This window comes from Alligator mississippiensis, chromosome 3 (genome assembly GCF_030867095.1).
Source record: "Alligator mississippiensis isolate rAllMis1 chromosome 3, rAllMis1, whole genome shotgun sequence".
Taxonomy (NCBI): domain Eukaryota; kingdom Metazoa; phylum Chordata; order Crocodylia; family Alligatoridae; genus Alligator; species Alligator mississippiensis.
The window spans coordinates 41,620,504-41,646,172 of NC_081826.1; the positions used below are offsets into that span (position 1 = coordinate 41,620,504).

General features: G+C 46.8%; 1 protein-coding gene across 18 annotated transcripts in view; it reads right to left on the reverse strand.

Annotated features, from left to right (window-relative positions):
• CPQ (carboxypeptidase Q) overlaps window positions 1–25,669 on the reverse strand; it is a 390,605-nt gene that overhangs the window by 255,982 nt on the left and 108,954 nt on the right. For 17 of the 18 annotated variants that reach the window (XR_009460667.1, XR_009460659.1, XR_009460661.1 and 14 more), the window contains one exon: window positions 8,396–8,603. The exons of the other annotated variant lie outside the window; for it this stretch is intronic. Coding sequence is in view for 7 of the 17 variants with exons in the window: in XM_019495714.2 (XP_019351259.1) it covers window positions 8,396–8,603 (208 nt within the window). In the remaining 10 variants the exon portion in view is untranslated. The remainder of the gene's footprint in view (window positions 1–8,395; window positions 8,604–25,669) is intronic. 18 annotated transcript variants of the gene reach the window in all.

A 25,669-nucleotide genomic window follows, 5' to 3' on the forward strand; every position in this document is an offset into this window, starting at 1 on the left:
CCCTTGGCCAGTTTGTAGATGGCCACCAGATCCCCTCTCAGCCTTCTCTTGTGGAGGCTGAACAGGTTCAGGTCCCATAGCCTCCGCTCGTAGGGCCTGCCTTGCTGCCCCCCTAATCATGCAAGTGGCCCTCCTCTGGATCCTCTCAATGCTGTCCACATCCCTCCTGAAGTGTGGCACCCAGAACTGGACACAGTACTCCAACTGCGGCCTGACCAGTGTCGCGTAGAGGGGGAGGATCACCTCTTGGACCTGCTCGTGATGCATCTGTGGATGCATGACAAAGTGCGGTTAGCCTTCCTGACTGCGTCCCCACATTGGCGGCCCATGTTCATTTTGGAATCAATAATGACACCAAGATCTTTTTCTGCATCTGTGCTGACAAGAAGGGAGTTGCCCAGCCTGTAGGTATGCTGCTGGTTCTTCCTCCCTAGGTGCAGTACCTTACACTTGTCAGTATTGAAACCCATCCTGTTCTCATCTGCCCACCCCTATAACCTGTCTAGATCTAGTTGCAGCCTGTCTCTCTCCTCCAGCGTGCCCACTTCTCCCCACATCTTAGTGTCATCTGCGAATTTGAACAAGGTGCTTTTCACCCCCTCATCCAAGTCGCTAATGAAGATGCTGAACAGCGCGGGCCCAAAGACCAAGCCCTGGGGACCCCACTGCTCACATCTCTCCAGGTTGAAAAAGATCCATCCACTATCACTCTCTGGGTGCGGCCCTCCAGCCAATTTGTGACCCATCTGACTGTGTAGGTATCAACGCCATAGTCCCCTAATTTCTTAATGAGAATGGGGTGAGAGACAGTGTTGAAGGCTTTCCTAAATTCCAGAAAGACTACGTCCACTGCAACACCTTCGTCCAAGGATTTTGTGACCTGGTCGTAGAAGACCACCAGGTTGGTCTGACAGGACCTGCCTCAAATGAACCCATGTTGGTTGCCCCTAAGCATGATCTCCCCTGCAGGTCTCTCGCAGATGTGCTCCTGGATAATTTTCATAGATTTCATAGACATTCATGTTGGAAGGGACCCTGGAGGATCATCGAATCCAGCCCCCTGCCCCAGGGGCAGGAAGTCAGCAGGGATCATAGGATCTCAGGAAGATAAGCATCCAAATGCGTCTTGAAGGCATTCAGAGTGGGCGCTTGAACCACTTCCGGCAGCAGTCTATTCCAAGCCTTGGGGGCTTGGCCAATAAAGAAGTTCTTCCTTATGTCCAGTCTGAATTGGTTGCAGTAGAGTTTGTGACCATTCAATCTTCTCATCTATTGGGGCGCTCTGGTGAACAGATGTTCCCCCAAATCCTGATGAGCACCCCTGATAAACTTATACGTGGCCACCAAATCACCCCTGAGCCTGTGTTTTTCTAGGCTGAAGAGTACTGCATCCAGTTTTGGGCTTCTCCACATCCTTCTTGAATTGTGGAGCCCAAAACTGGATGCAGTGCTCCAGCTGCGGCTTCACCAAGGCCGAGTACAACAGGAGAATGATGTCCCGGGATTTGCTTGAGAAGCATCTATGGATGCAAACCAGAGTTTTGCTCACTGTACTAGCCACAGAATCACATTCAAGGCTCATGTTCATCGTGTGGTCAATCATGACTCCCAATTCCTTTTCATTCATAGTGCTAGCCAGGCACTGCCGAGCCTATAAGGGTGCTGAAGGTTTTTCCTCCCAAGGTGCAGAATCTTGCATTTTTCAGTGTTAAACACAATCAGGTTCTCATCCGCCCATTTCATGAGCCTGTCAAGATCTGCCTGGATCACCCTCCTGTCCTCAGGTATGGATGCTTTACCCCAGAGTTTGGTGTCATTGGCAAACTGGGCCAGTCTGCTTCTGACACCAATGTCTACATCACTGATGAAGATGTTAAACAGTATAGGCCCTAGGGACGATTGGCTTCTGTCAACCACCACCCTTTGGATCCTAGTGCGGAGCCAATTCCGCAGCCAGCAGATCATGGTGAGGCCGAGGCCACAGTTGGCCAGTTTTGCCAAGAGGTGATCATGGGATACCAGATCGAAGGCTTTTTTAAAGTCAAGATATACGACATCAATCTCTTCCCCCTTGTCCAGGTGACAGGTCACCTGGTCATAAAAGGAAATGAGATTGGTCAAGCAAGACCTACCCACAACAAACCCATGCTGGGTATCCCTCAGGATATTGCCATCAGCTAGTCTGTTAAGGATGGCCTCTTTGACAATCTTTTCCAAGACCTTCCCCAGGATAAAGGTCAGGCTGATGGGCCTGTAGTTTGCCAGATCTACTTTCCTCCCTTTCTTGAAGATTGGCATGACACTGGCCTTCTTCCAATCTTTGGGCACTTCACTAGAGCGCCAGGAGTTCTCAAAGATCCGTGCCAGGGGCTGAGCTATGATGCTTGCCAGCTCCTTGAATACCCTTGGGTGTAAACCGTCAGGGTCGGCTGAATGGAAGGTATCCAGCCTGTCAAGATGTTCCTTCACGAGGTCAGCTTCAATGGAGGGCAAGGAATCTCCCTCATCCAGGCATCCCTGACCCACAGTGGGCAGGGCCGTCCCATGGACTGGTGAAAAACTGACGCAAAATACTCATTTAGCAAGTTTACTTTTTCATGGGCATCAGTTGTCAGTTGTCCCATCTGGTTTAGCAGGGGTCCAATGTTGCCCTTGCTTTTCCTCCAGCTCCCCACATATCTAAAATAGGACTTTTTATTGTCCTTGATATTTGTAGCTAGCTGGAGTGCCATCACAGCCTTGGCTTTCCTGGTTTGCTCTCTGCAAGTCAGGACCAGAGCAGAGTATTCCTCCTTGGTGGTGGCTCCAGTCCTCCAACCTTTGTAGGTCTTCCTTTTAAGACGCAGGAGGTCCACCAGTTCCCTGCAGAGCCAAGGGGGCTGCTGTGCCCTTTTGCTGCCTTTCCTCCAAGATGGGATGGACTTTGCTTGTGCATCCAGGATTACTCCCTTGAGACTCATCCTTAAGTCCCCTCCCCTTTGGGCTGTGGCCCTTTAGGGCCTCACTGACAAGCCTCCTTAGTTTGTCAAAGTCAGCTTTCCTGAAGTCAAGGACTTCTGTATTACTGACTGACTTGCCAGCTTCACAGCAGATGGTGAAGGTGATCAGCTCGTGGTCACTGTCACCCAGCTTCTCTTCGATCATTACGTCACTGATTTAATCATCCCTGGTTGCCAGTATGAGGTCGAGCAGCGCTTTACCTCTTGTCGGCCCACAGACTTCCTGCATCAGATAGAGGTCATCCACACACAAGAGAAAGCTTTGCGACCGCTCGGATTTGGCTGAGCGCTCCTCCCACGAGATGTCTGGATAGTTGAAGTCTCCCATGACAACCATGCACCGGGAGCGCGTGGCCTCAGCCAATTCCCTAGCAAACTCCTGGTCAAGGTCTTGACCCTGGGTAGGGGGTCTGTAGTAGACTCCCACCATAGTATCCCCTGTGCCGTGTTTCCCACGGATTTTAACCCAGTGGGTTTTCTCAAAGAGCTTCCCCAGGACCGATCCCTCCCAGTTTTGTCTCATATTCAAATTTACTCAAGAAGTGCTTAAGGGTGCACCGATACAGATTTTTGGAGCCGATACCAATAGCCAATTTTTAAGGAGGCATATTGGCCAATACCAATCCCATTTCCAATACCAGCCCAGCAGCTTGAAGAGCTGCATGCAGCTGTTAAGTTTGGTGTGGTGGAAGGGGAAGGGGGAGGGAAGTGGAATGGTTGGGCAGATCAAGGCCCCCACGGTGAGGCAGAAGCAGGGCTGGGGCAGAAACAGGGGCAGGAGCTGGAGCAAGCGCTGCACAGCCAGGGTGGGGCGGACACAGAACAGAGCCATGGCTCATCCAGGGGGTATGAGGGGGCGGTGACTCACACCACTGTGCACCACTTCTCTACGAGCTGCTGATTCAGTGGTCTTGCTGCTCCTGCTGCTCATCCAGGAGGATGCTGGGGGATGGTGTGCCCCCGGATTTGGGCAGGGCAGGGCAGGCTCTTTCCAGTGGGGCAGGGCTGTGTTTGGGGCTGGCAGTGGCAGCTACCCCAAAATTTGCCATAGCCCCACCCACCGAACCCCCATCCCAGCACTGCTGCCACCCACACAACTCTGTCCCACTGGGAAGAACCTGCCCTGCCCAAATTTGGGGGCGCCCCCCCCCACACCCTCCCGGACAAGTGGCAGGAGAAGTGGTGGGAGCCGCCGGGTGAGCACTGGATGAGCTGCCAGATCAGCAGTTCCCAGACCAGTGACACACAGCTGTGGGAACTGCCCTCCCCCTCGCCATGCCCCCTCGGACCAGCGGTGGCTCTGTCCCATGCCCTCCTCACCCTGGCTAGTCCCAGCCCCAGGCCTCACTCTCACCACAAGGCTCTTGATCTTCCCCCCCAAACCCCTTCGCTCCCCCCTCCCCTTCCACCACACCACACTTACCAGCTGCATGCAGCTCTACAAACTGCCCAGCAGTGCTCTTCGATGCCTACATGCTGCGCTGCAGCTGCGCGCATGCATGGGCTATTTATCAGCCAAATCAGGCCGATTTCTGATACAGTCAATTTTCTTTATATTGGTGCCGATCCAATATTGGACCAATGTATTGGTGCATCTCTGGAAGCATTCTATTCCAGCATCCGAATAATTAATAAATACATTGAACAGCACTAGGCCCAGGGCAGACCCCTGTGGGACTCTACTTGCAAACCACCTGTCATTCTTTCATGGATCCATTTATAATTACCCTTTGCTTGCAGCTACAGCCACTTGTCTGTCTATCCATCTTACAATAGTTTTGTCTAAACCAACTTTCTCCATTTTGTTTATGAGAAGGTCATGTAGGACTCTGTCAAAAGCACTGCTGAAGTCCAGATACGCTATACAGGCAACCCCTACTTAACACGGTTTCAGTTAGCATTATTTCGCTATAGTGCTCATTTAAAATTGATACCCAATTCCGCTGAGAGCTCAGCCAGTTTCGCTACAGCGCTCAGTGGAATCGGGGAGTTTCAGTGGGCAGGCAGGGAGAAGCAGTGGCAGCATCAAATGGGGGGTGAGTGAGTGGCAGTGAGTGGGGGCATGGGCATGAAGGCCCAGGGCAGGGTGGCAGGAGTGTGGGTCCAGGCTGGCACATGGTGCTGAAGCAGGTGGGGGGTGGGGAGAAGTGGCGGCAACAAGAGGGGAGGAACTGGGGCCCAAGCCAGTGCCCAGGGACAGGGCCAGCGGGGGCCCGCACCCAGGGTGGAGGGCAGGAGTGTGGGGCCTGCACTGGTGTGTGGGGCCTGTGCCGGGGCCCAGAGCCAGGACCAGCGGGATCCTGCACCCAGAGCGGGATGGCAGGAGCACCATTGCCTGGTCTGGCACATGGTGCCAAAGCGGGAGAGTGGTGGGGGGAAGCAACAGCAACAGAAGCGAGGAGCGTGGAGCCCACACCAGTGCCTGGGGCCAGGGCTAGTAGGGGCCTGCACCTGGAGTGGGGCAGCAGGAGCACAGGGCCCTCACCGGTGCCTGGGGCCAGGGGTGGCAGGGGCCGGTGCCCAGAGTGGGCCCCTTGCCAGCCAGTACCCAGACTGGCAAGTGGGGCCAGAAAGGCCAGCAGACAGGTGAGGGGTGTGGGGAAAGGCAGCAGCAGTGAGAAGCGGTAGAGTGGGGGGCAGACATGAGCACGCAACCCGTGCCAGTGCCCAGGACTAGGACCACCAGGGGCCCAGAGCAGGGCAGCAGGAGAACAGGCCCAGGCTGGTACATGGGGCTCGAGCACCAGCAGGTGGACATTCTGTAAATGTCACATGAGCACTTTGGAAAACCACCTCAAGAGAAAACTGAACTGGTCATAAACAAAGTGCTGTCAGACTAGCACAGTAACCAAGTGAAAAAACAAAGAACTCTTTTCTTCTCCTTTAGAGATTTTCAGTAACAATAACTAATTAGAGTTTCTTATACCAGTAGATAAAGTTTTCAGACAAATATGATTTTCATTTGTGGTAACCTTTCAAAAGGTGCCAAAAATGTTACATCATTTGCAAAATAATATAAAAAACTTCAAATGATCATCATCTCTAACTTCATAATTGTATTAAATTCTAGTTGTATCACTCCAAAATCTCCAGTGTACAAATATCTAGATCTGCATGACCTCATATTTGCTCTGAATTCAACAGTTATCCCCCCAGGTAATGAACACATACCTCCGAGCTTCCCTCCTAAGATGTTCAGCTAGCTCCAAAATCTGCTAATTTTTGTTTCATATGTCTGTACTTACTGCTCAAAACTTATTACTTTAGAGCAGGGGTGGGTAAAATGCGGCCCCGCGGGCCAGATGTGGCCTGCCAGGCCATTCTATCCAGCCTGCAGGGCCCCTAAAAAATTTAGAAAGTGAATATTTATCTGGCCTGGCTGCCTGTCATGCACCCCTTGATGCCTTGCCAAAACTCCCACCCCTGCTTTAGAGTTAAATATTATGTCACTCGTGGATTCAGAAAAGCAATTATTCTATTATTTTCATTCAAAAGTTAAATTGAGATTTTTGACTCATAAGCCCCTTTTGATTCCACTGGATATGTAACATATTCCAGCATACTATGGCATAAGGGACTCTGTAAATCTTTCATTCTGCATTGCATCTTATTGTATGAACAGCTAGATAGTTCCAGTGTTTACCAGAGTTACGGTATATAACTAGATTGGTGAAACATCATGAGCTTCCAAAGAGAAACAATTGTTAATCCCCCATTCACTTGTTTTACTTTTCTGTTTCTTGGTTACGCTTCAAGTGTGCATGCCACTGCTCTCATTAACAGCAGCACAGCATTGTGAATAAATGTTCCCATACTGTTTAAAATATCTACACCCCTCATGCTTCAGCAACTGAGAGGATCCAAGAATGTTTTTATCTCACTGGGAAAGAAATAGATGGAAACAGCCACACAGAGTCCACATATGGCCCCTGGCTTAAAGTGTTCATAAAGGTTATATTTGGATACGATGCTGGTTGAATTGAAATACTATAATTTTCAAATACAAAGTATGAGTCATGAAGGACAAAACATTAACTCCCCAGAAGCATTGCTAAAAATTCACATGACGCAAGATTAAGTTAACTGTAGTCTATTCTAAGGGCTAAGATGTTGTCCTCTGTACACTGCGTTCCATGGAGCCAAATTCATACCTGATAGCCCATAAATCACTCTACCACAGCGATCATTTCAGAGTTTTCAGAAGTGTGATCATTTGGCAGGAAAAAAGATTACAGTAAATTCTAGCTGCGTTTTCTAGATGCAATAATCCAAAGTTACAGTACTTCACACACAGAGCAAACATAGAACAAGTTCACTTGGTTTAAAAAAAAACTGAGATAAAAATATATTACTCTTATTTTTCATTACAATTAGAAAACTTTTAGGTTAGAAAGGAAGAATGACTTAAGTAACTTCATTTTAGCAGGGATTTATAATGTTACCAGAGTTAGGGTTACATCAGCATTTCCATAAAATTATATAGGCTAAAGATTCCATTCCAGGCTGAAACTTGGCATAAAAGTCCTCATCCCAGGCATAAATTTTCTACCACCACAAATCTGGTTTGGCTGGTTATATTTTATAAAACTAGAAATTAAAAAATAGCAGCGAAAGTAGAATCTTAAAATAGCGACTATCCATTTAACAACTCATGTTAAACTAAACTCAGTCAACTAGATTCATCAGCATTTTGCTCCAGTTTCTACGCTAGAGTTTAGTGGTGTCACTCCACAGAAATGCAGTGGCAGTCAAGCCAGTTAATTTATTAAAAGGCTAGATGTCCTTCATATTACAAACCAAATTTAAATTAGACAGAAGATAAATATATTCGAGGAGAGGCTATAAGCTCATACAAAGTATTTTGTATTTAAAATAGAAATTTTGTCATTCACATGGAGTAAGAGATCTAAAGTAAACCAAATAAAATAAGTAAAGTCAAGTATAATGTAACCTACACAGCAAAAGGTAGTTTGTTCATTATTTTCATAAGCATGGCTTGATTTTCATTTAAAATGCTGTAACCTGGTTCTTGCTGTAGCCTATTTATTGCAAGTTCCATACAATAAAATCCTCGGCATGTTAGAATTTTACTTCAGCAAATATACATAGATTTTTTTGTTAATTAAAAGTAAATATCCATTACCGCACTACTTTCACAACCATGAACTTTTAAAAAGAGTGAAAGGAAAAGAAGCAGTTAGAAAGCCATATCAATTAAGTTGAACTCTTTCCCTTTGGAACAGAGTAGTTTTTGTGCACTTGTAGCAAGTTCTTTGTTATACTAGGATATGCCATGAAAGTGAATATAAACACCAAGATGTATAGACTTTAATGGTAAGTCAATTAAAGTGAATTTTCAAACAAGATGTATTCTCTCTTAGGGAATTCTCACTTACCTGGTCTGGGTACTTGCTCCCAACTATTTCTGCCACAGTATTAAAGGAATTAGCATCTGGATAGGTCTTGGCTCCCATCTTGAGTTTCACAATAATCTTGGTGCCCTGGGAAGAGATCCGTGCCACCATTTCAGCATCTTCAACTGAAATGCAAGCTGTGGGAATCTTGGGTACATTGGACTGGTAATACTGCCACCCGGTATGAGGGCTAAGAAAACAAAACACAGTTGTAGTTCAGTGTAACTAGCATACACTCACTAAAAGTGTATGTTTTGATTCCACAACCTTTCTGCATAACCTGTTCCAAAACTAACTCCCTCAAAAGGAGAAAACGCTTCCTAATATCAAACTTTAATTTCCCTTAATGCAATTTGAGGCCATTACTCCTTGTCTAGTCCCCTGCAGCCATAGAAGGGAGTCTATTTTCATCTACCATATCACCACTCTTCAGGTATTTTAAGACTTATCAAATTCCCCACCCCCATCTTTTCTTCTCCAGGCTAAAGAATCCTAGGTCTTTCAACCTGTCCTCATAAATGTCTCCCAGACCTCTAATAGCAATACTCCACTCCAAATCTTAACAGCAGTCTCACAATTTTATATCAATTTTATGACCTAATTGCCACATCTGACTGTCATATTTCAGGCATTTTGGCAATTATTCTGACTTAGTAGAGCTGAGGTCACAACTACAGCTTTGCATTAGTATGGGCTTTTACTGGAGGACTTGCAACTTGCCTGACTGCTATACCAGAAAAAAAAACCTGGAAAAATACTCAAGTTCATAATCAGAATTGTTTTGTCTTCCAATCTTATAGCAAAGTGACAGACACTGCAATTTAAATTAGCTACTTCATTTATTTATGTCTCTGAGACTGAAGAACAAAAATGTGTTTATTTTGAAGAGTAGTATTGAGTGACTCAAGGAAAACTAACACCCTGAAACCATGAATACAAATCCTGTTTTTGGATTCCCAAGTTTTCTGAGACAATCATAGCCTGGAGACAAGAGAAAATAAAGAGTGTGTTTTAATAGACTCTAGAGAACTAAAGCAAGAATAGCATTCATCACCAGAGGTAGGGCCCCATGCTCTCCTCTGTAGGAATAACTTTGCCCAGGAGAGTTTTTACTCATTCTACTGTTAAAACAACATTGAGGCCATGATTCCTGTCAGATCTAAAATGTGTGAAAGATCCAAACTGTCCACAAGATAAGCAAAGACAGTGCCATTGATTCCTAAAGCAGACATCATACTTCCAAGGACTTCCCCTCCTACAGCTGTCCTTGACGCAACCTAGAAAGAAGATTCAAAATGTAAAGGTGAAAGCATACCAATTCAAATAGTTTTAGATACTCCACCACTGAGTGGGGAAGTATTGTTTCATGATGTTATAAAATGGGTAGATCACTGTTGCCTAGATTACTCTTAATCCTCTGGTTAGTCACTAGATTGTCCCCATGAGACGATCACTTTCACCATCCATCATAAGGCAGGAAAATCAGTCAGTAGGGTAGAAATCCTTGATTTTAGGAAAACTGACTTCTACAAGCTTAGGAGATTGGTGGGTAAGGCCCTGCAGGACGACGGTCTGATGAGGAAGGGGGTCCAAGAAGAGTGGTCATTCCTTAAGGATATGATACTTGGAGCACAAAGGATGTTTTTTTCTTTATAAGGTAGCAAAAGGGCTGGGAGACCCCCTTGGCTCAATAGGGAGCTCATGGACCTCCTGAGAATGAAAAGAGAAGTTAATAAAAGATGGAAGCTGGGAATTACCTCCAAGGAGGAGTACACAGGAATGGCCTGTATGTGTAGGGAGCAGATTAGAAAAGCAAAGGCAGGAACAGAATTCAAACTGGCCACAGAAATCAAGGACAATAAAAAGTTCTTCTTTAGATATGTAGGAAGCAGGAGAAAAAAAATAAGGGAAACATAAGACCGCTGCTGAATGCAATGGGACAGCTGATAACCAACGCTCAAGGGAAAACCAAACTCCTAACTGAATACTCTGCGTTGGTATTCCACCAGGGTGTTAGCTTGTCTGACAGGATGCACAATGAGAGGGTGATCACTCACCTACAATCAGCAATGAACTTGTGAGGGAATATCTAGAGAGGCTGGATATCTGTAAGTCAGCAGGACCGGCTGAATTACACCCAAGAGTGTGAACAAATTAGCTGATGTCATTGCATGACCAAAGGCAAAACTTTTTGAGAACTCATGGCACTCAGGAGAGGTCCCAGAAGACAGGAAGAGGGCCACCGTGGTGCCTATCATCAAGAAAGGAAGGAAAGAGACCCCAGGAAATTATAAGCCAATCAGTCTGACCCAGATCCCTGGAAAAATCCTGGGAAAACTTATCAAAAAAAATCCATCTGTGATAGGCTAACAGAAGGCAGTATTGTAAATGACAGTCAACACGGCTTTGTTGCAGGCAGGTCATGCCTGACCAACCTCATCTCCTTCTACGATCATGTAACTCACCACCTGGATAAGGGAGATGAGGTTGGTGTCATATACTTGGATTTTAAAAAGGTCTTTGACTTAGTCTCCCACGATGTCCTCATGGTAAAATTGGGAATTTGCATTCTCAACAATTTAATGGTCCAGTTGCTAGGAAACTGGCTCTAAGGTTGGATCCAGAGAATGTTAATAGACAGAACTAAGTCGACATGGTGAAAGGTGACCAGTGGTGTCCCATAGGGTTCAGTACTCAGACCAGTGCTTTTCAACATATTCATCAATGATTTGGATGCGGGTGTGAAAAGCGTACTGGCAAAGTTCATGGACGACACCAAGTCATGGGTGAGTGCAGTCATGCTGGAGGACATGCTGACCTGGACAGGCTTGTAAGGTGAACGGATCAAAACTTGATGATGTTTAATGCTGAGAAATGTAAAGTGCTCTATCTGGGGAAAAATAATCTGCAACATACTTACAGGCTTGGCAGTGCTACAATAGCTAGCACCAGAACTGAAAGAGACCTGAACGACCAAAGAATGAACATGAGCTAACATTGCGATGCTATAGCCAGCAGAGCAAACAAAACACTGGCGTGCATCTACCGATGCGTCTCAAGCAAGACCAAAGATATCGTCCTCCCGCTCTACGCAGCATTGGTGAGCCTGCAGGTGGAGTACTGTGTCCAGTTCTGGATGTCACACTTCAAAAAGGATGTAAAGAAGCTGGAAAGAGTCCAAAGGAGGGCCACACAAACGATCAGAGGTCCAGAGAACAAGCCATACAAGGAGAGGCAGCAGGGGGAGGAAGATTGATCCCTGCCCACAGGAGCTGCTTGCTGCCAGGCAGGCTCTGCCACCAAAGCTGAGGTGGGGAAAATGTCCCTCAACCCCTGCTCCACCATTGTAAAGCTGGGGCTGGAAAATCCTTATCTCACAGCTTGAACCCTGTGGTCACGGGACCTGGGCTGGGAGATCCTTATCTCCCCGTGCCAACTCCACAGTCATGGGGCCAGCACTGGGCGATCCCTTTCTTCCAGCACCAGCTCCACGACCACACTGTTAGGGCAACTGCAGAGCTGGCGCTGGGAGAAAAGGATCTCCCAGCACCAGCCCTGCAGCCACAGAACTGGCACTGGTAGATAAAGATCTCCCAGCACCGGCCCCATGACCATGGAGCTGGTGCTGAGAGATAAGTATATAATTAATTTCATTATCAGACAGGGCTGCCTACTGTTCTTTGCAATGCAAATGATTATGGTATGTTGAATACATGCAGTTTTGAGATTCCTTTGCAACAAATTATTCTCACTATGAACTAGAAGTGTAAATTTGGAAAGGAACATACAAAGACATGTAAGATGCATAATTAGTGAGTAGAGACTGAAACAAACTAATGACATCTTTCACCTTCCCCAAACTCCATGATATGGAAGATTCCTGGTATGACCAACCACTTTGGAATGTTCTTACCAAAAGTTAGGGCAGCTAACTTGAGGAATGTCCTTAATGGTCACACCATATGGAACTGGAGGAGTACACAAAAAATGAGTTAATAAGAACTACCAGCATCTCCACCTGTATGGGTACAATACCAAGGACATCTCTACATGACTTCACTGCAGATCCCTGCGTGCCCCTCCCCTCCCTCCCTTCCTACTCTACATATATGCCAAACCTAGAAACAAGCTGGGTTTTTTTTTAATTTGCTATATATATAGATCTTGAAGTACTTCTCTCAAAACTGTCCTGCAGCTGCTATGACATACCTGACAGCGCAAAACACATCATACACAATCCTGTCACATTATTCACACTGTGCACCCACGTGACCATCACCATTACCCCTGCCTATCGCAAAGACAGGCAACCTTTCTCTACCCTCTAAAGCTTACCCCCCCCTTCCCCCCTCCTCTCTACTTCTTTCCCAGTTCTTTCAGTTGTCGTTGTCATTGTTGCTTTCTTCTCTCGTCATCTCTGCTGCCTTCATTGTCATCACTGTCCTTGTTGTCATCATCACACTCTTCAGGTGCCCCACCCTTGAACAGCTTGTGCCAGTCCATCCTCTCCCACGTGATTACCACCATCTCCTCCCCAATGTCCTCCACCGCTTTCTTGTAATATCCTTGCATCTTTTTGTCCCATTTTGACACAAGCATCTACTGAGAGGTCTGGTGCCCCTGTATATGAGCAGATTCCTGGCCTCCACAGGGCATTTCTAGAGCAGGAAATTAATTGGTCCAAGTAGGCCATAGGGGGTCCCCTTCTGCTTGGACAAATGGCCAAACAGTGCTGCTTCTCTGGTCAGGGTTGTGATGCCTATCACCATCTTGAGGAGTATAAACATTTTCCTCCACACGCATTTGGCAAAAGGACAGAACAACAGTAGGTGGTCAGTTTTCTCTGCTTTTCATAGGCAGGTTTCCCTGGTGTAGTAGGGTCACTTTCTCATGGGCTACTTGCCAGTTCACGTCTTTGTGCTCTTTCTGCAGGTCCTTGTGGAAGATTCTTTCCTGCATGGCATGGCAGCTGTCTTCAGTGAGTAGGTCTATGGTTGATACCACAACCCATTTCCTCACAGCCTCCTGCATTTTTCAATGGTTCATTAGGGTCATTGGGCTTTCTTTCTGTAGTTTGTATTTGTTGCAGAACTGCTCCAGGGTTCTATAGAACCACAGCAGTTCCCAGGTAACTAAGTTCACAAGAGGCAGTACGTATACTCCCCAGTGTTGTAGCATGCGACTTGCAAAATATTTCACAAAGCAGGATGTTTAGCCCCTGCACCAGTTGCTAGTTTGCAGATCTGGCTCCATTTCATCAACCTCCTGGATACTAGAGATCAGGGACTAAATATAGACATTGGATTTTTGATACATTATAATCTGCCTGGCAACTGACTCCCCAGCCCAGCCCCTGGCTTGTTTACTTTTCATTCCATCCAGGAAGAGCACGCAGCAACTGCTGCAGCGTCCTCAGCCTGACGAAGGGTTTTTGAACCCAAAAGCTTGCTTAATAACTATTCTCCAACCATTTGGGTTGGTCTAATAAAAGATATCAAATTCACCCAAGGAACCTTGTCTGCCTATATCCTTAGACCAACACGGCTACAACCTAAACCCCTGCAGATCTGGCTCATGTATTTGGCCCAGATGAAAAGCAGAACATCTGGCTTTCCTTGGCCCTCTCTTTGTTTTGTCTTGTACATGGTTTTCCTCTTCACTCTCCCATCTGAGCCCCAGAAGATGCACATTGCTTTCTGGATTATGCAGACGATTTGCTCTGTGGAGGTATGTGTGGGGTGGGGGTGGGAGCAGCTCAGTGTACAGAAGCACTAGTAGCAACATTACCCTCATGAGCACCACTCACCCCCCACTGACAGGTGGTGCATGTGCCACAATCCCAGTTTCTGATTAATTTTGGCCTCAGTATTTTCCCACTCCTCCATCCAGTCAGCTCTGGATCAAATTCCAGATTGCCCAACACCAGTCAGCTGCTTTTGTTCACATTGAGCTTGGCCCCTGTCACTGATTTGTATGCCTGTGTGTTTCAGTACTTTTTCAATCAACCACTTGTCCATGCAGAGGATGTTGAAGTTGTCCATGTAGAGCAGGACCCTCCCTTCCTCTTGGTTGTGTTCAGGGACCTGCACTCCATTAATTCCAGGGTCTTGCTTGAGTCTCTGAGATAGAGGTTCCATCGTGAAGATGAAGCCCTGCTGGACCCCCAACTCCACCAAGATTGGTGAAGTCAGGAGCCTGTTCACCAGCACCCAGTTGTTTGTGTGTGTGTATAGAGGTGCACTGATACATTGGTCTGATATCGAATCGGCACCGATATAAAGAAAATTGGCTGTATCGGAAGGTTGATAATTTGGCTGACAAATGCCTGTGTATGCATGCAGCCGCAGCGCAGCACATAGAAGTGAGAAGCGCAGCCCGGCAGCTCGGACAGCTGTGTGCAGAAGGTAAGTCTATTCCAGTGGAACTGGAGGGAAGGGATGTGGGGGAGCAGATCAATGCCCCCCTTGGTGATGGAGAGTGGGGCTGGAGCTGGGGCTGGAACTACCCAGCTAGGTGGGGTGGGGCGTGGGACAGAGCTGTGGCTTGTCTAGGCGGGGGAGTAGGGGGGAGAGCACTCCCACCACTGTGCACATCCCAGGAGGGCATGGGGGTGGGGATGCCCCCGGATCTGCATGGGGGAGGGAGGGGAGGGTGGAGCTGTGCTCTCGGCACATAGGTGCTGCTCTCAGGGCTGTGCTCCCGGCGCGTGGGAGCAAATCCTCAGATAAGTTTTTCATTTGTTTACATTTCTTTGGGGCTCTGTACAAGCCCCCATTAGCAGTCCAGGCAGTGCTCCTGGTGCCAGCCAGGGATTTGAGTTTTAACAAAGCAGGGTGCATCCAGGAGCAGAGTGCCTGAGGCCTGAGTAGCTTCCCTGCTATGCTCTAAGGGCAGCTTGGGTTCCTATAATATGGACCTGGAGTAGGACCCTGGGCAGCTACAGCAAAAGTAGCCAGAGGCAGAGGTGCCTGGCCAGATAGTTTGGAGAACACATGCCAGCCTTGCAGGTGTGCCCAGGGTGGTTTACAGTGGGATACAATAGCTGCAGCAGACCTCCATGGATTTGTCTTCCTGGCACTGCACACATCTGGGATATCCCTCACAGCTACTTTCAAAATCCTGCCTCAGGTGTACTTGCAAGTGATGGTAATGGCTGTCCTGGAGAAGCTTCATGGCCTCATTTCCAGGTTAGGTACATGCATGGAAGGACCAGATGAGCAGAGGTGCTCAAGAGCAGCGCCCTTGGAGCCCAAGAAAGCAGCACAGATGTACCATCAGTAAACCACTAGTAGCAGAAGACCCACTTTCACATGGTCTAGGACAGTGCTTCCCAAACTTTTCCTCAGCATGACCCCATTTCCTCAGCATGACCCCTCACTCCCAACCCACAGCCTCCCACCCCTGTGACCCTACCCTCTAATGTTGCAACCCTATTTTGTGTCATGACCCACAGTTTGGAAACTGCTGGTTTAGGAGCAGCATTCACCCAAGAACAGTGAGACCAGAGGCCTGTTGCATTCAGATCAAGGTGACACAGAAACCTAGCATGTGGAAAAGGAAGCTCTAACTGTCACATGTATCTACAAATGGCTAAATGCATATTTATTCAGCTTGGGTTTTAACATAATCAGCAAATCAGAGGGTTGGAAAAGACCTCAAGGGTTATCTTCCTTCAATGGCTGTACCAGGTTCATAACCACTAAAGAACTTTACCTCCAAGGAGTCAAAAATTCTGCCTGCAATTGATGTGATTTGCTTTTTCCAACAGCCAACACATACCACAGAAAGAAATCTTCACATCAGACACTCTAAAGGGAGTGCTGATTAACCGGCCGATAGCAGAAGAAAAAGATTTACAGGAAGACATTAAAATCTACATTGACCTTCACCTGGCAGCAATCCCAATGACTGCCAATTTCCACCTGCAAATTAGAGACCGGCAAATGAGTCTTGCCAGATACTTAAACTCTCCCAAAGAAGGTGGGGTTGGAAGGAGTCAACTTTCAAACAGACCTTCTATCATATTCACAGGATTAAATGATTTTCACATAGCTAATGTCTTCCTCCTGAAAAGACAGACCATTTTGATCCCTGCAATAATTTCAGTAAGTGGTGCTCTCCAAAATTCAGGAGGAATACCCAAGACATTAACAAGTGCAGGCCAATAATGTGTAAGGTGGGCAGGTCTGGGCACAGAATCTAGACCCTATTAGAAGACTGAAAGAAAGGTAACAAGTAATGAAATCACTAGAAACATTACTTGCTGTAAAGCTACCTGACAGATCTTGACAGCATGTATCAAGATTTATTTTTCTGGAAAGGTCACACATACTATTGTAGTCAATTACTTCTCCAGATATATTGACTTGTCTTTACTTACACTGCCCTCATTGGAACATTTTTGAGAAAGTTCACTCCATATTTGTAAAGACATAGAATTTCTGAAGTCTTCCCATCTGAAAATGTGATTCTATTTACCACTGATATGTGTATGCATACCGTTTGCAAAAGAACTTCACATTTTTAACATCAATACCTGTACCCACAGAGCAGAAGTACAGACTTTAAAAAGAATGTATGTGAGTGAGTGAGAGAGAATGCAATTTGCTAGATTTGTAAAATAGAAAACAAATTCCACCCTGTAGCATGATACTGACCTCTAAAATCATTGGACCTGTATATATCACTTCTAGTATACTGTCATCACTGCTTGCGTCTGAACTCTTTTCAACAGAACTTCTGACAGGATGAAAATTAAGCAGTCACAATGTAGAATCAACACAACTTAAACTTAACCTTAAGGAGCTGAGAAAATGAAATGCTGGAATAATAACTAAGCAGCCCGGAATAGGAATTTAAACTCCCAAAGTTTGGCATAGAACAAAACCACTTCCTGAACTGAGGGAAAAAAAATTCTGATCAAAAGCTCCCAGGCATTTAGAATTTGATAGATTCCCACATCATAAATAGAGACTGCAAAACAGAAGGAAGGGGCAGAAGTACCAGAATCATATGCAATATTTCACAACAGAAAAAGGAGCAAAAGGAATATGCTGTCAGGCATTGGCGATGTGTAGGGGGCGCACACGGGTGCATGTTAACCCCCTGAGCATGGCGGTGCACTCCCTGCAAAAAGGCGCCGCTTGCCACCCCACCCCTCATCTGCTGCCGATGGTGTCTGTGGGTGGTCCACAATTGCCACTGGCCACCACCAGTGCTGCTGGCAGTGTCTGTGCATGGTTGCCAACCACTGGTCGGCACTTACCACACTGCCCCCCCCCACTGCCAACAGTGCTGCAACAGCTCCCCACTTGCCTCCATGCCTCCACTATGCTCCTCCCACCAACAGCGCCGGCACCACCTGCAGGAGCTTGCTGTGCCCCTGCAGCCTCCGGGGGCACGTGGCATTCATGCCATCAGAAAATGAATCCCTCTCTCAAAGAGCACAACATGAAAACTCAATAAAAGTGAACATAGGGTCCAGAAGACTGATCAGACACCCTCAAAGACTGGGACGTTAGAACACCAATTAGGGAACTAGATAATGGATAAAATAATGTTAATAGTATGAAGAAGTATGACATTTATTCTATGTTTGTATACAAACAATTCAGAGAATGTGGGGGAAGAACTCAGACTGATAGTTAAGGAGACCGAGATAAGCAGCTTGAGAAGTAGGACTTGGGAACGGATTGGCTAGGGACAGAAGTTACACATAAACTGGTTTAAGTGATCAGAAACCTGTTTAAACCTGTAGCAGAACAAAAGTTCAGTTCACGTAAACCAGTTTCAAAACTGCCGAAACTGGTTTATGATAAACCTGGCTGAATGCAGTATTGAACTTAACTGATTTAGGTCAAACCAGTTTATGAAACTTCTGTCCCAGACCCCTTCATGGTTCAAATTAAATCAGAGTCCCCCAGCATCCCAGGATACTTTGTGGCCCTAGACTGGGCTGTGATGTCTGCCCCAGAGAGCAGGGTTGATCCCACCTTTCTGTTCTCTAGCTGGACCAGTGAGGGCTGGCTAACAAGGGGGTGGGAAATCCGGCTAGGGACTGCAGCTGAGTCCGCCAGGGATGGAGGTGCAGACCCTGCCAGAATTTCTCCTGCTGCAGCAGAGGGGGCAGGGCAACAGCCTGAGAGGAACTGCCCCTCCCCAGGGAAACCTCTGCTGGGGTGTGTGGTGTGGAGTCTGGGAGGGGCTTTAATCCCAACTTCCCCAGCAAAGTGTGCTGCCCATGCCCCCTGCTCTCCTCTGGAGCAAGGCACAGGTGGGCAACAGCCTGAGAGGAACTGCCCCTCCTCCCCCCACAGCAAACCATAGCTAGGGTAGGGGGTCTGGGAGGGGTTTTAATTCCCCCTTCCCCAGCTCAGTATGCTGGCCAGCAGATGAGAATCCCAGGAATATATTTACATTATAAAACAGCAGGAGACAAGACTCCACCTCCTCCCACCTCTGGCAGAGACTGAGACAGGCAAGCAGTTGATAAGGGGGGGTGGCATGAGCGTAATTCCCTTCAGCTCCCCCAGGCCATGGGGCGGGGGGAGGGAGAGGCTGGGGGACTGGGGCTGGACAGACTGGTACCCTGCCACCTGTAAGCCCACAGCCAAGCCCTGCAGAACCAGACAGAGGTAGGAGGTGTTGGGAATGGCCTGGCACAATCATCACATATATGTATAGATTCATAGATGTTAGGGTAAGAAGGGACCTCAATAGATCATCGAGTCCAACTCCCTGCATAAGCAGGAAAGAGTGCTGGGTCTAGATGACCCCAGCTAGATGCTCATCTAACCTCCTCTTGAAGACCCCCAGGGTAGGGGACAGCACCACCTCCCTTGGGAGCCCGTTCCAGACCTTGGCCACTCGAACTGTGAAGAAGTTCTTCCTAATGTCCAATCTAAATCTGCTCTCTGCTAGCTTGTGGCCATTATTTCTTGTAACCCCCGGGGGCGCCTTGGTGAATAAATACTCACCAATTCCCTTCTGTGCCCCCGTGATGAATTTATAGGCAGCCACAAGGTCGCCTCTCAACCTTCTCTTGCGGAGGCTGAAAAGATCCAGTTTCTCTAGTCTCTCCTCGTAGGGCTTGGTCTTCAGGCCCTTAACCATATGAGTGGCCCTTCTCTGGACCCTCTCCAGGTTATCCGCATCCCTCTTGAATTGCGGCGCCCAGAATTGCACGCAGTACTCCAACTGCGGTCTGACCAGCGCCCGATAGAGGGGAAGTATCACCTCCTTGGACCTATTCGTCATGCATCTGCTGATGCACGATAAAGTGCCATTGGCTTTTCTGATGGCTTCGTCACACTGCTGACTCATGTTCATCTTGGAGCCCACTAGGACTCCAAAATCCCGTTCCACTTCCGTGCTACGCAGCAGGTCATTCCCTAGGCTGTAGGTATGCTGGACATTCTTCCTCCCTAGGTGCAGCACTTTGCATTTCTCCTTGTTGAACTGCATTCTGTTGTTTTCTGCCCACTTGTCCAACCTGTCCAGATCTGCTTGCAGCTGTTCCCTGCCCTCTGGCATGTCCACTTCTCCCCATAGCTTTGTGTCATCTGCAAACTTGGACAGAGTACATTTGACTCCCTCGTCCAAGTCACTGATGAAGACATTAAAGAGTATCGGTCCAAGGATCGAGCCCTGCGGGACCCCACTGCCCACACCCTTCCAGGTCGAAACCGACCCATCCACCACGACTCTCTGGGTGCGACCCTCCAGCCAATTCGCCACCCACCGGACTGTGTAGTCATCCAAGTCACAGCCTCTTAACTTGTTCACCAGTATGGGGTGGGATACTGTATCGAAGGCCTTCCTGAAGTCTAAGCATACAACATCCACCCCTCCTCCTGTGTCCAGGCGTTTCGTAACCTGGTCATAAAAAGAAACTAGATTGGTCAGGCACAATCTGCCTGCCACGAACCCGTGCTGATTTCCCCTCAGCATAATTTGTCCTGCCGGGCTCTCACAAATGTGAGCCTTGATAATTTTTTCAAAGACTTTGCCAAGGATGGAGGTGAGACTGACAGGTCTATAGTTGCCCGGGTCCTCCTTCCTCCCCTTTTTGAAAATGGGGACCACGTTGGCCCTTTTCCAGTCCTCTGGGACTTGGCCCGTGCGCCACGAGCTTTCAAATATTCCCGCCAGTGGCTCTGCAATGATGTCAGCGAGTGCCTTCAGCACCCTCAGATGGAGCTCATCCGGGCCTGCCGACTTAAAGGCATCCAGTTCTTCCAAATGACTCTGCACCATTTCAGGGTCTACGCATGGAAGTCTGGCGCCTTGCTGCTGCCTCTCTACAATCCCAGTGAGAGACTTGTCCTGCCCCTCACTTAGGAACACTGAGGCAAAGAACTCATTGAGGAGTTCAGCCTTGTCCCCCCTGTCTGTCACCAATTGTTTCTGCCCATTTAGCAGGGGTCCTATTCCTCCCTGGGCCTTCCTTTTACTCCCTATATATCTAAAAAACAATTTCTAGTTGTCTTTTACTTGGGTTGCCTTCCTCAGCTCCATGGTAGCTTTGGCCCGTCTAACTGCCTCCCTGCAAGCACGAGCAGAGGAGGTATATTCATCTTTGGTGATCTCTCCCTGTTTCCACTTTTTATGTGCTCCCCTTTTGGCCCTTAGGCTGCCCTGGATTTCTCTGGTCAGCCAGGGAAGCCTCCTGGCCCCTTTCCCTCTTTTGCCTCGCTCGGGGATCGCCTTGCTTTGTGCCCAAAGGATCGTTTCCTTAAGGCACAGCCACCCTTCTTGGGCTTCCATCTCTTCAAATCTCCTACTCTGCAGTGCGTCCTTGACTAATTGCCTGAGTTCATTGAAATCAGCTTTCCTAAAGTCTAGCACTTTCACCCTACTAGTTACCTTACCCACTTGCCGTCTTATGGTGAATTCTATTATTAAGTGATCACTGTCCCCTAGATGGCTACCGATCTGTCGGTCCCCTACCATGTCATCTCCCGTTGCCAATACCAGATCCAGTATGGCATTCCCCCTAGTGGGACAGTGTACCTCCTGAGTCAGGTGGAGGTCCTGTACACAAGTTAGAAACCTGCGTGAGTGGTGGGACTTTGCTGTCTGTGACTCCCAGCAGATGTCCGGGTAGTTTAGGTCCCCCATGACTACCACCTCTTTAGCTTTTATGGTCTCCGAGATTTGCCTCAGGAGCCCCGAATCCCTTTCTTCCCCTTGATGTGGGGGTCTGTAGCAGACCCCTACCACCAAATCCCTTTCTCCTTGCCCCCCATGTAGCCCATGTATTGGAGATGGAGCTAAGGAAATAGGAAAGGGACTGCTTGGGTTGGTGTGACCAAAGAAAGCAGAGAATTAAATTTATATTATAAAGCAGAACCGGTAAAAGGTGGGAGATTAGAAAACCATTTTCCAGCCAGTGTGCTGAGACACACTGGTGTGCCATCAGTTACATCCAGGTTTGCTGCAGCATTTTGGGCTAAAGCCATGCCCCTGTCTGGCTGGAGCCATGCGCCCCACCTGCTGCTGCTGTGGATGCAGACAGACAGGGAGCGTGGCTTCAGCCAGGCAGGAGGCATGGCTCTAGCCCAAAATGCAGTCCAGTTGTGGCCATGCATCACCCCTCCCTGTCAGCATCTGGCTGGCTGTGTACCAACCAACCCCCCCCCCCCCCCCCCGGTTGGTGTCTGGCTGGTTGCGCGCTACCCCCCTCCTCCCTGTTCGTGTCTGGCTGGCCATGCACCACCCCTCACCCACCCCTACTCTGCGTCTAGTGTGCTGCAGTGCTATTTTATTTAGGTAAGTGTGCCATGGTGTGAAAAAAAGTTGGGAAACACTGGACTAGAATACCCAAGACGACATAAGAGACAATGAATGCATGAGAGTTGTGCCAAAGGTGCTATAGGTGACAAGCATACTAATGTCAAGGAACCCAAAGGGGAGAATGGAAAGCAAACAAGCCTGTAAAAACCCAAGTAGAAATGAGGCCTGTGGGATCTCCACTCCAACACTTAAGACTACCTGCTGATTCCCCAAGAAGGACTTTCTGAATCCCTGGCTGTTAGGAAACACCGCCCTCTGGATTACGTAAGACTTATCCAAGACTTTCTTTCATCTTTTTGGTTTATTGCATTCCATTTTAAGTCATGTGTGCTCTCACTGCATTTTACTGGGATGTCTCTTAGCTTAGATGAAGATTTTTTATTGCTCTGTTGTATGCTTGAGGTTGCAAATTGCTGTGTTCAATGCATGCTCACTTCAGAGAAAGGACTATTTTTGTTCAAGCTTTTATGAATTCAATGCCTTTTTCCCTACCCACCTCCTCCTCAGCCTCGCAGAAGCTGCCCCCCACCCCAGCTCGAGCGGGGTGTGGGGCAGAGGTCTGGCAGGCACTGCCCCCCTGCCCAGGCACACCTGGGCTGGGGTTTCATGTGGGCCATGGTAGGTTTAAAGCACCCCTCCCCCTGGCCTCAGCCCCTGGGCTGGGACCTGGCCACACTTACTCTGCTCTAGCAGGGAGGGTGGTAAAAGCCTTGGAACTTCAGTCCCTTCTCTTTGCAAGTGACTGGCAGGCTGGAAGGCATGCTCCAGCACATCCCACCCAACCCCCACCGGATTCTGGCCTGAGCCACTGCAGGCATGTGGCTGCATTTCCTGAATCAAAAGTAAATGTCTGTTCACTTGTTTCTTGGTTTAATCTCTGTAGTTTAGACTAACCTTCAAAGACTGAATCGATTCAGCCTTGGGCTTTTTGACCATCTGTACTTGGCCATTGTGACTGAGGTAAGAGAAAACTTTCTCTTTGGCATGGGGTTGGCTGAAGAGAAAGCAACAGATAAACAGAAGGTCTGCAGATAAGTAAGTGTCTGCATTCATTAAAGTATACTCTCCTCCAGTTCACAGTTCCTCAGTCTCACCATTCCTCTGTGGTCAGCAAATTTCTGTAAAACCCACTGGCAGAGTACACATGCTGTAGCACTAGTCAACACAGTATGGCAATATTTGATAGCTATCACACCATTAGTCAAATAATTGAGGTTTGTGGGGCAGTTCTCATGGTCGTTAATGTGTCATGTGGGTAGTAATATCATGCCACACGGTGAAATTTCTGTTCTTTCATTTTAACTCTTTTAAAAACCTTGAAAATGTAATTGTACGCACACATAGGCTTAGCATTAAGATTGCAAAGTTAAGAACTGCCAGAATTAAGGTTGTTCTTGTAACCTTAGTTAGACCTCTTTTGCATACATTTTGATTTAGTTCTGAATTATGGGATCATATATATTTTTTCCCATCAGATACCTGCCTAACTCTGTACACAGGATATATCTCTGTAGAGTAGAGTTGGAAGGCACCTCAGGAGGCCATGCAGTCCAACTTCTCTCAGGCGAGGATGTCCTTGATGAAACCATCCCAGTCAAGTGTCTGTCTCTTAACCTTCTCTTAAAAACATCCAAGGATAGAGATTATATTTTCACATTCAAAGGATGGTGATGAATCAGGGTTGGGCTGTGAAAATGATTTCTCTCTGTAAAGGCTCCTTCATTTATTTTAAGTGGAAAGCATACATGAAGAAGACAATAACAGGTTTGTCAGAGCTGTGGTGTTTGATTGCTGTTCTGAAGAATCAGATTCTACTCTTGCCTCTGTGCCACAGAACTCCTATGTGATGCCAGGCAAGCCACCTAAACCAAACTTCTTGTTAGGTGGCCACCAATTAAGACAAGCTCATTTTTGGGGTACAAAATTTAAAACCTCTGGGTCTGTTTTGCAGGAATGCTGGATATTCTTATAGAAGGGAAGTCACTGAGCTATACTTTGAATGTAGAAACATATCTGTAAAGTACTTTGAAATATGAGGGTCAAGGTATCTTCAACTAGGTACCAAAAAAATCAAGAGACAATTTTTAACACTTCCATCCCCCCTAATCTTACAGTTACTGTAAAAAATAAATAAATTAGTACTTTAGAAACATTTGGATATTATCATGACCACAGAAAAGACCATAAGGAAATGAATGATTCTGTATACATAATATGGTTTGTATAGTGCATAGTAAAATAAAAATAAGAAGACGCATTGAAGTATCAAAAAACCCCAAACCCCTTAAATAAACTAGCTGTTCACTCAGAAAGCATAGTCCATCTTGTGCACTGAATCAAGCAGGGACACTAGAAAATATAAATATACAATCACATAATTAAAATCATTTAAAACTCTGTGTTTCAGCAGTTTGCAACTTTCTGGGCTTGTGACTCCACTTCTAGTGCAAGTCAGAACTGAACTTCCAGGAAGCTCACAATCCTACTGGTAAGTGTTACTACCCTACTTGAGGTAGTGGCTTCCAGCTGGCCTGCATTAAGGTTATATGGACAATCTTAAATCTTTCATTTCCTAGATTGAGTGCTTGACTTTACAACCTTAAGAAAATGCCTTTTTATCATAATTTGACTGTACTATAAAAGGGCTTGAGAGCAAGCATACATAAATACATTTTATTTTAAAGGTGACTTCACTGAACTCCCTCAGGTTAGAGCTCCACCTCAGCAAGAAAACCTGATTCTGGGCTCAGAAGAATGCATGTCTGCTTCATTCTTGATAATCACTCTATTGCAAAGACACTGAAAATGGCAGCACACACTTGCAAATCTATTTGTAAAGCTAAAAACATTGAACAAAAGAATGTCACATCTAAAGGACATAATTACCATTTCTCATACAACGTGGGTTTTTTTTACGCACATAAATAACAAAACATTTTCCTTTTGACATCTGCTGGCCAAATAAATGCAGAACAGAAGATCAAAGTCTGCCCATAATAAGGAGAACTAATGTGTCTATTTGCATCAGAATTCATTTTGCACAAAATCTTCATAAAACAGCAAAGACTTCTCTTATTTCAGACCACTGCTGATACTTTTATGCAAAGCTGAAGAAGACAGTAAAGCCACTGTAAACTACCACTGTGACAAGAGCTTTTAGCACCTAATATTTCAGATGTACTTGGTAAGTCCCAAATTTCAAAGTACATATTTGAGGCAGCCATTTAGAATGTACAACAAATATGCTATATGCAAAAGACAACAACGATGGTTTTGCATATTTTAGGTAACTTGTGACAATTTTACCAGTAAGCACATTTAGAAAGTCATTTGTCACATTTCTTCACACAGTTAACAAGAACACAGAATACAAATGTTTGTTCCCCAAATTCTTCTGTGCTGGACAATGCACTAGAAAAAAAAATGATGTAGGAAAAGGTTATGCAATGGCTATGGAATGGC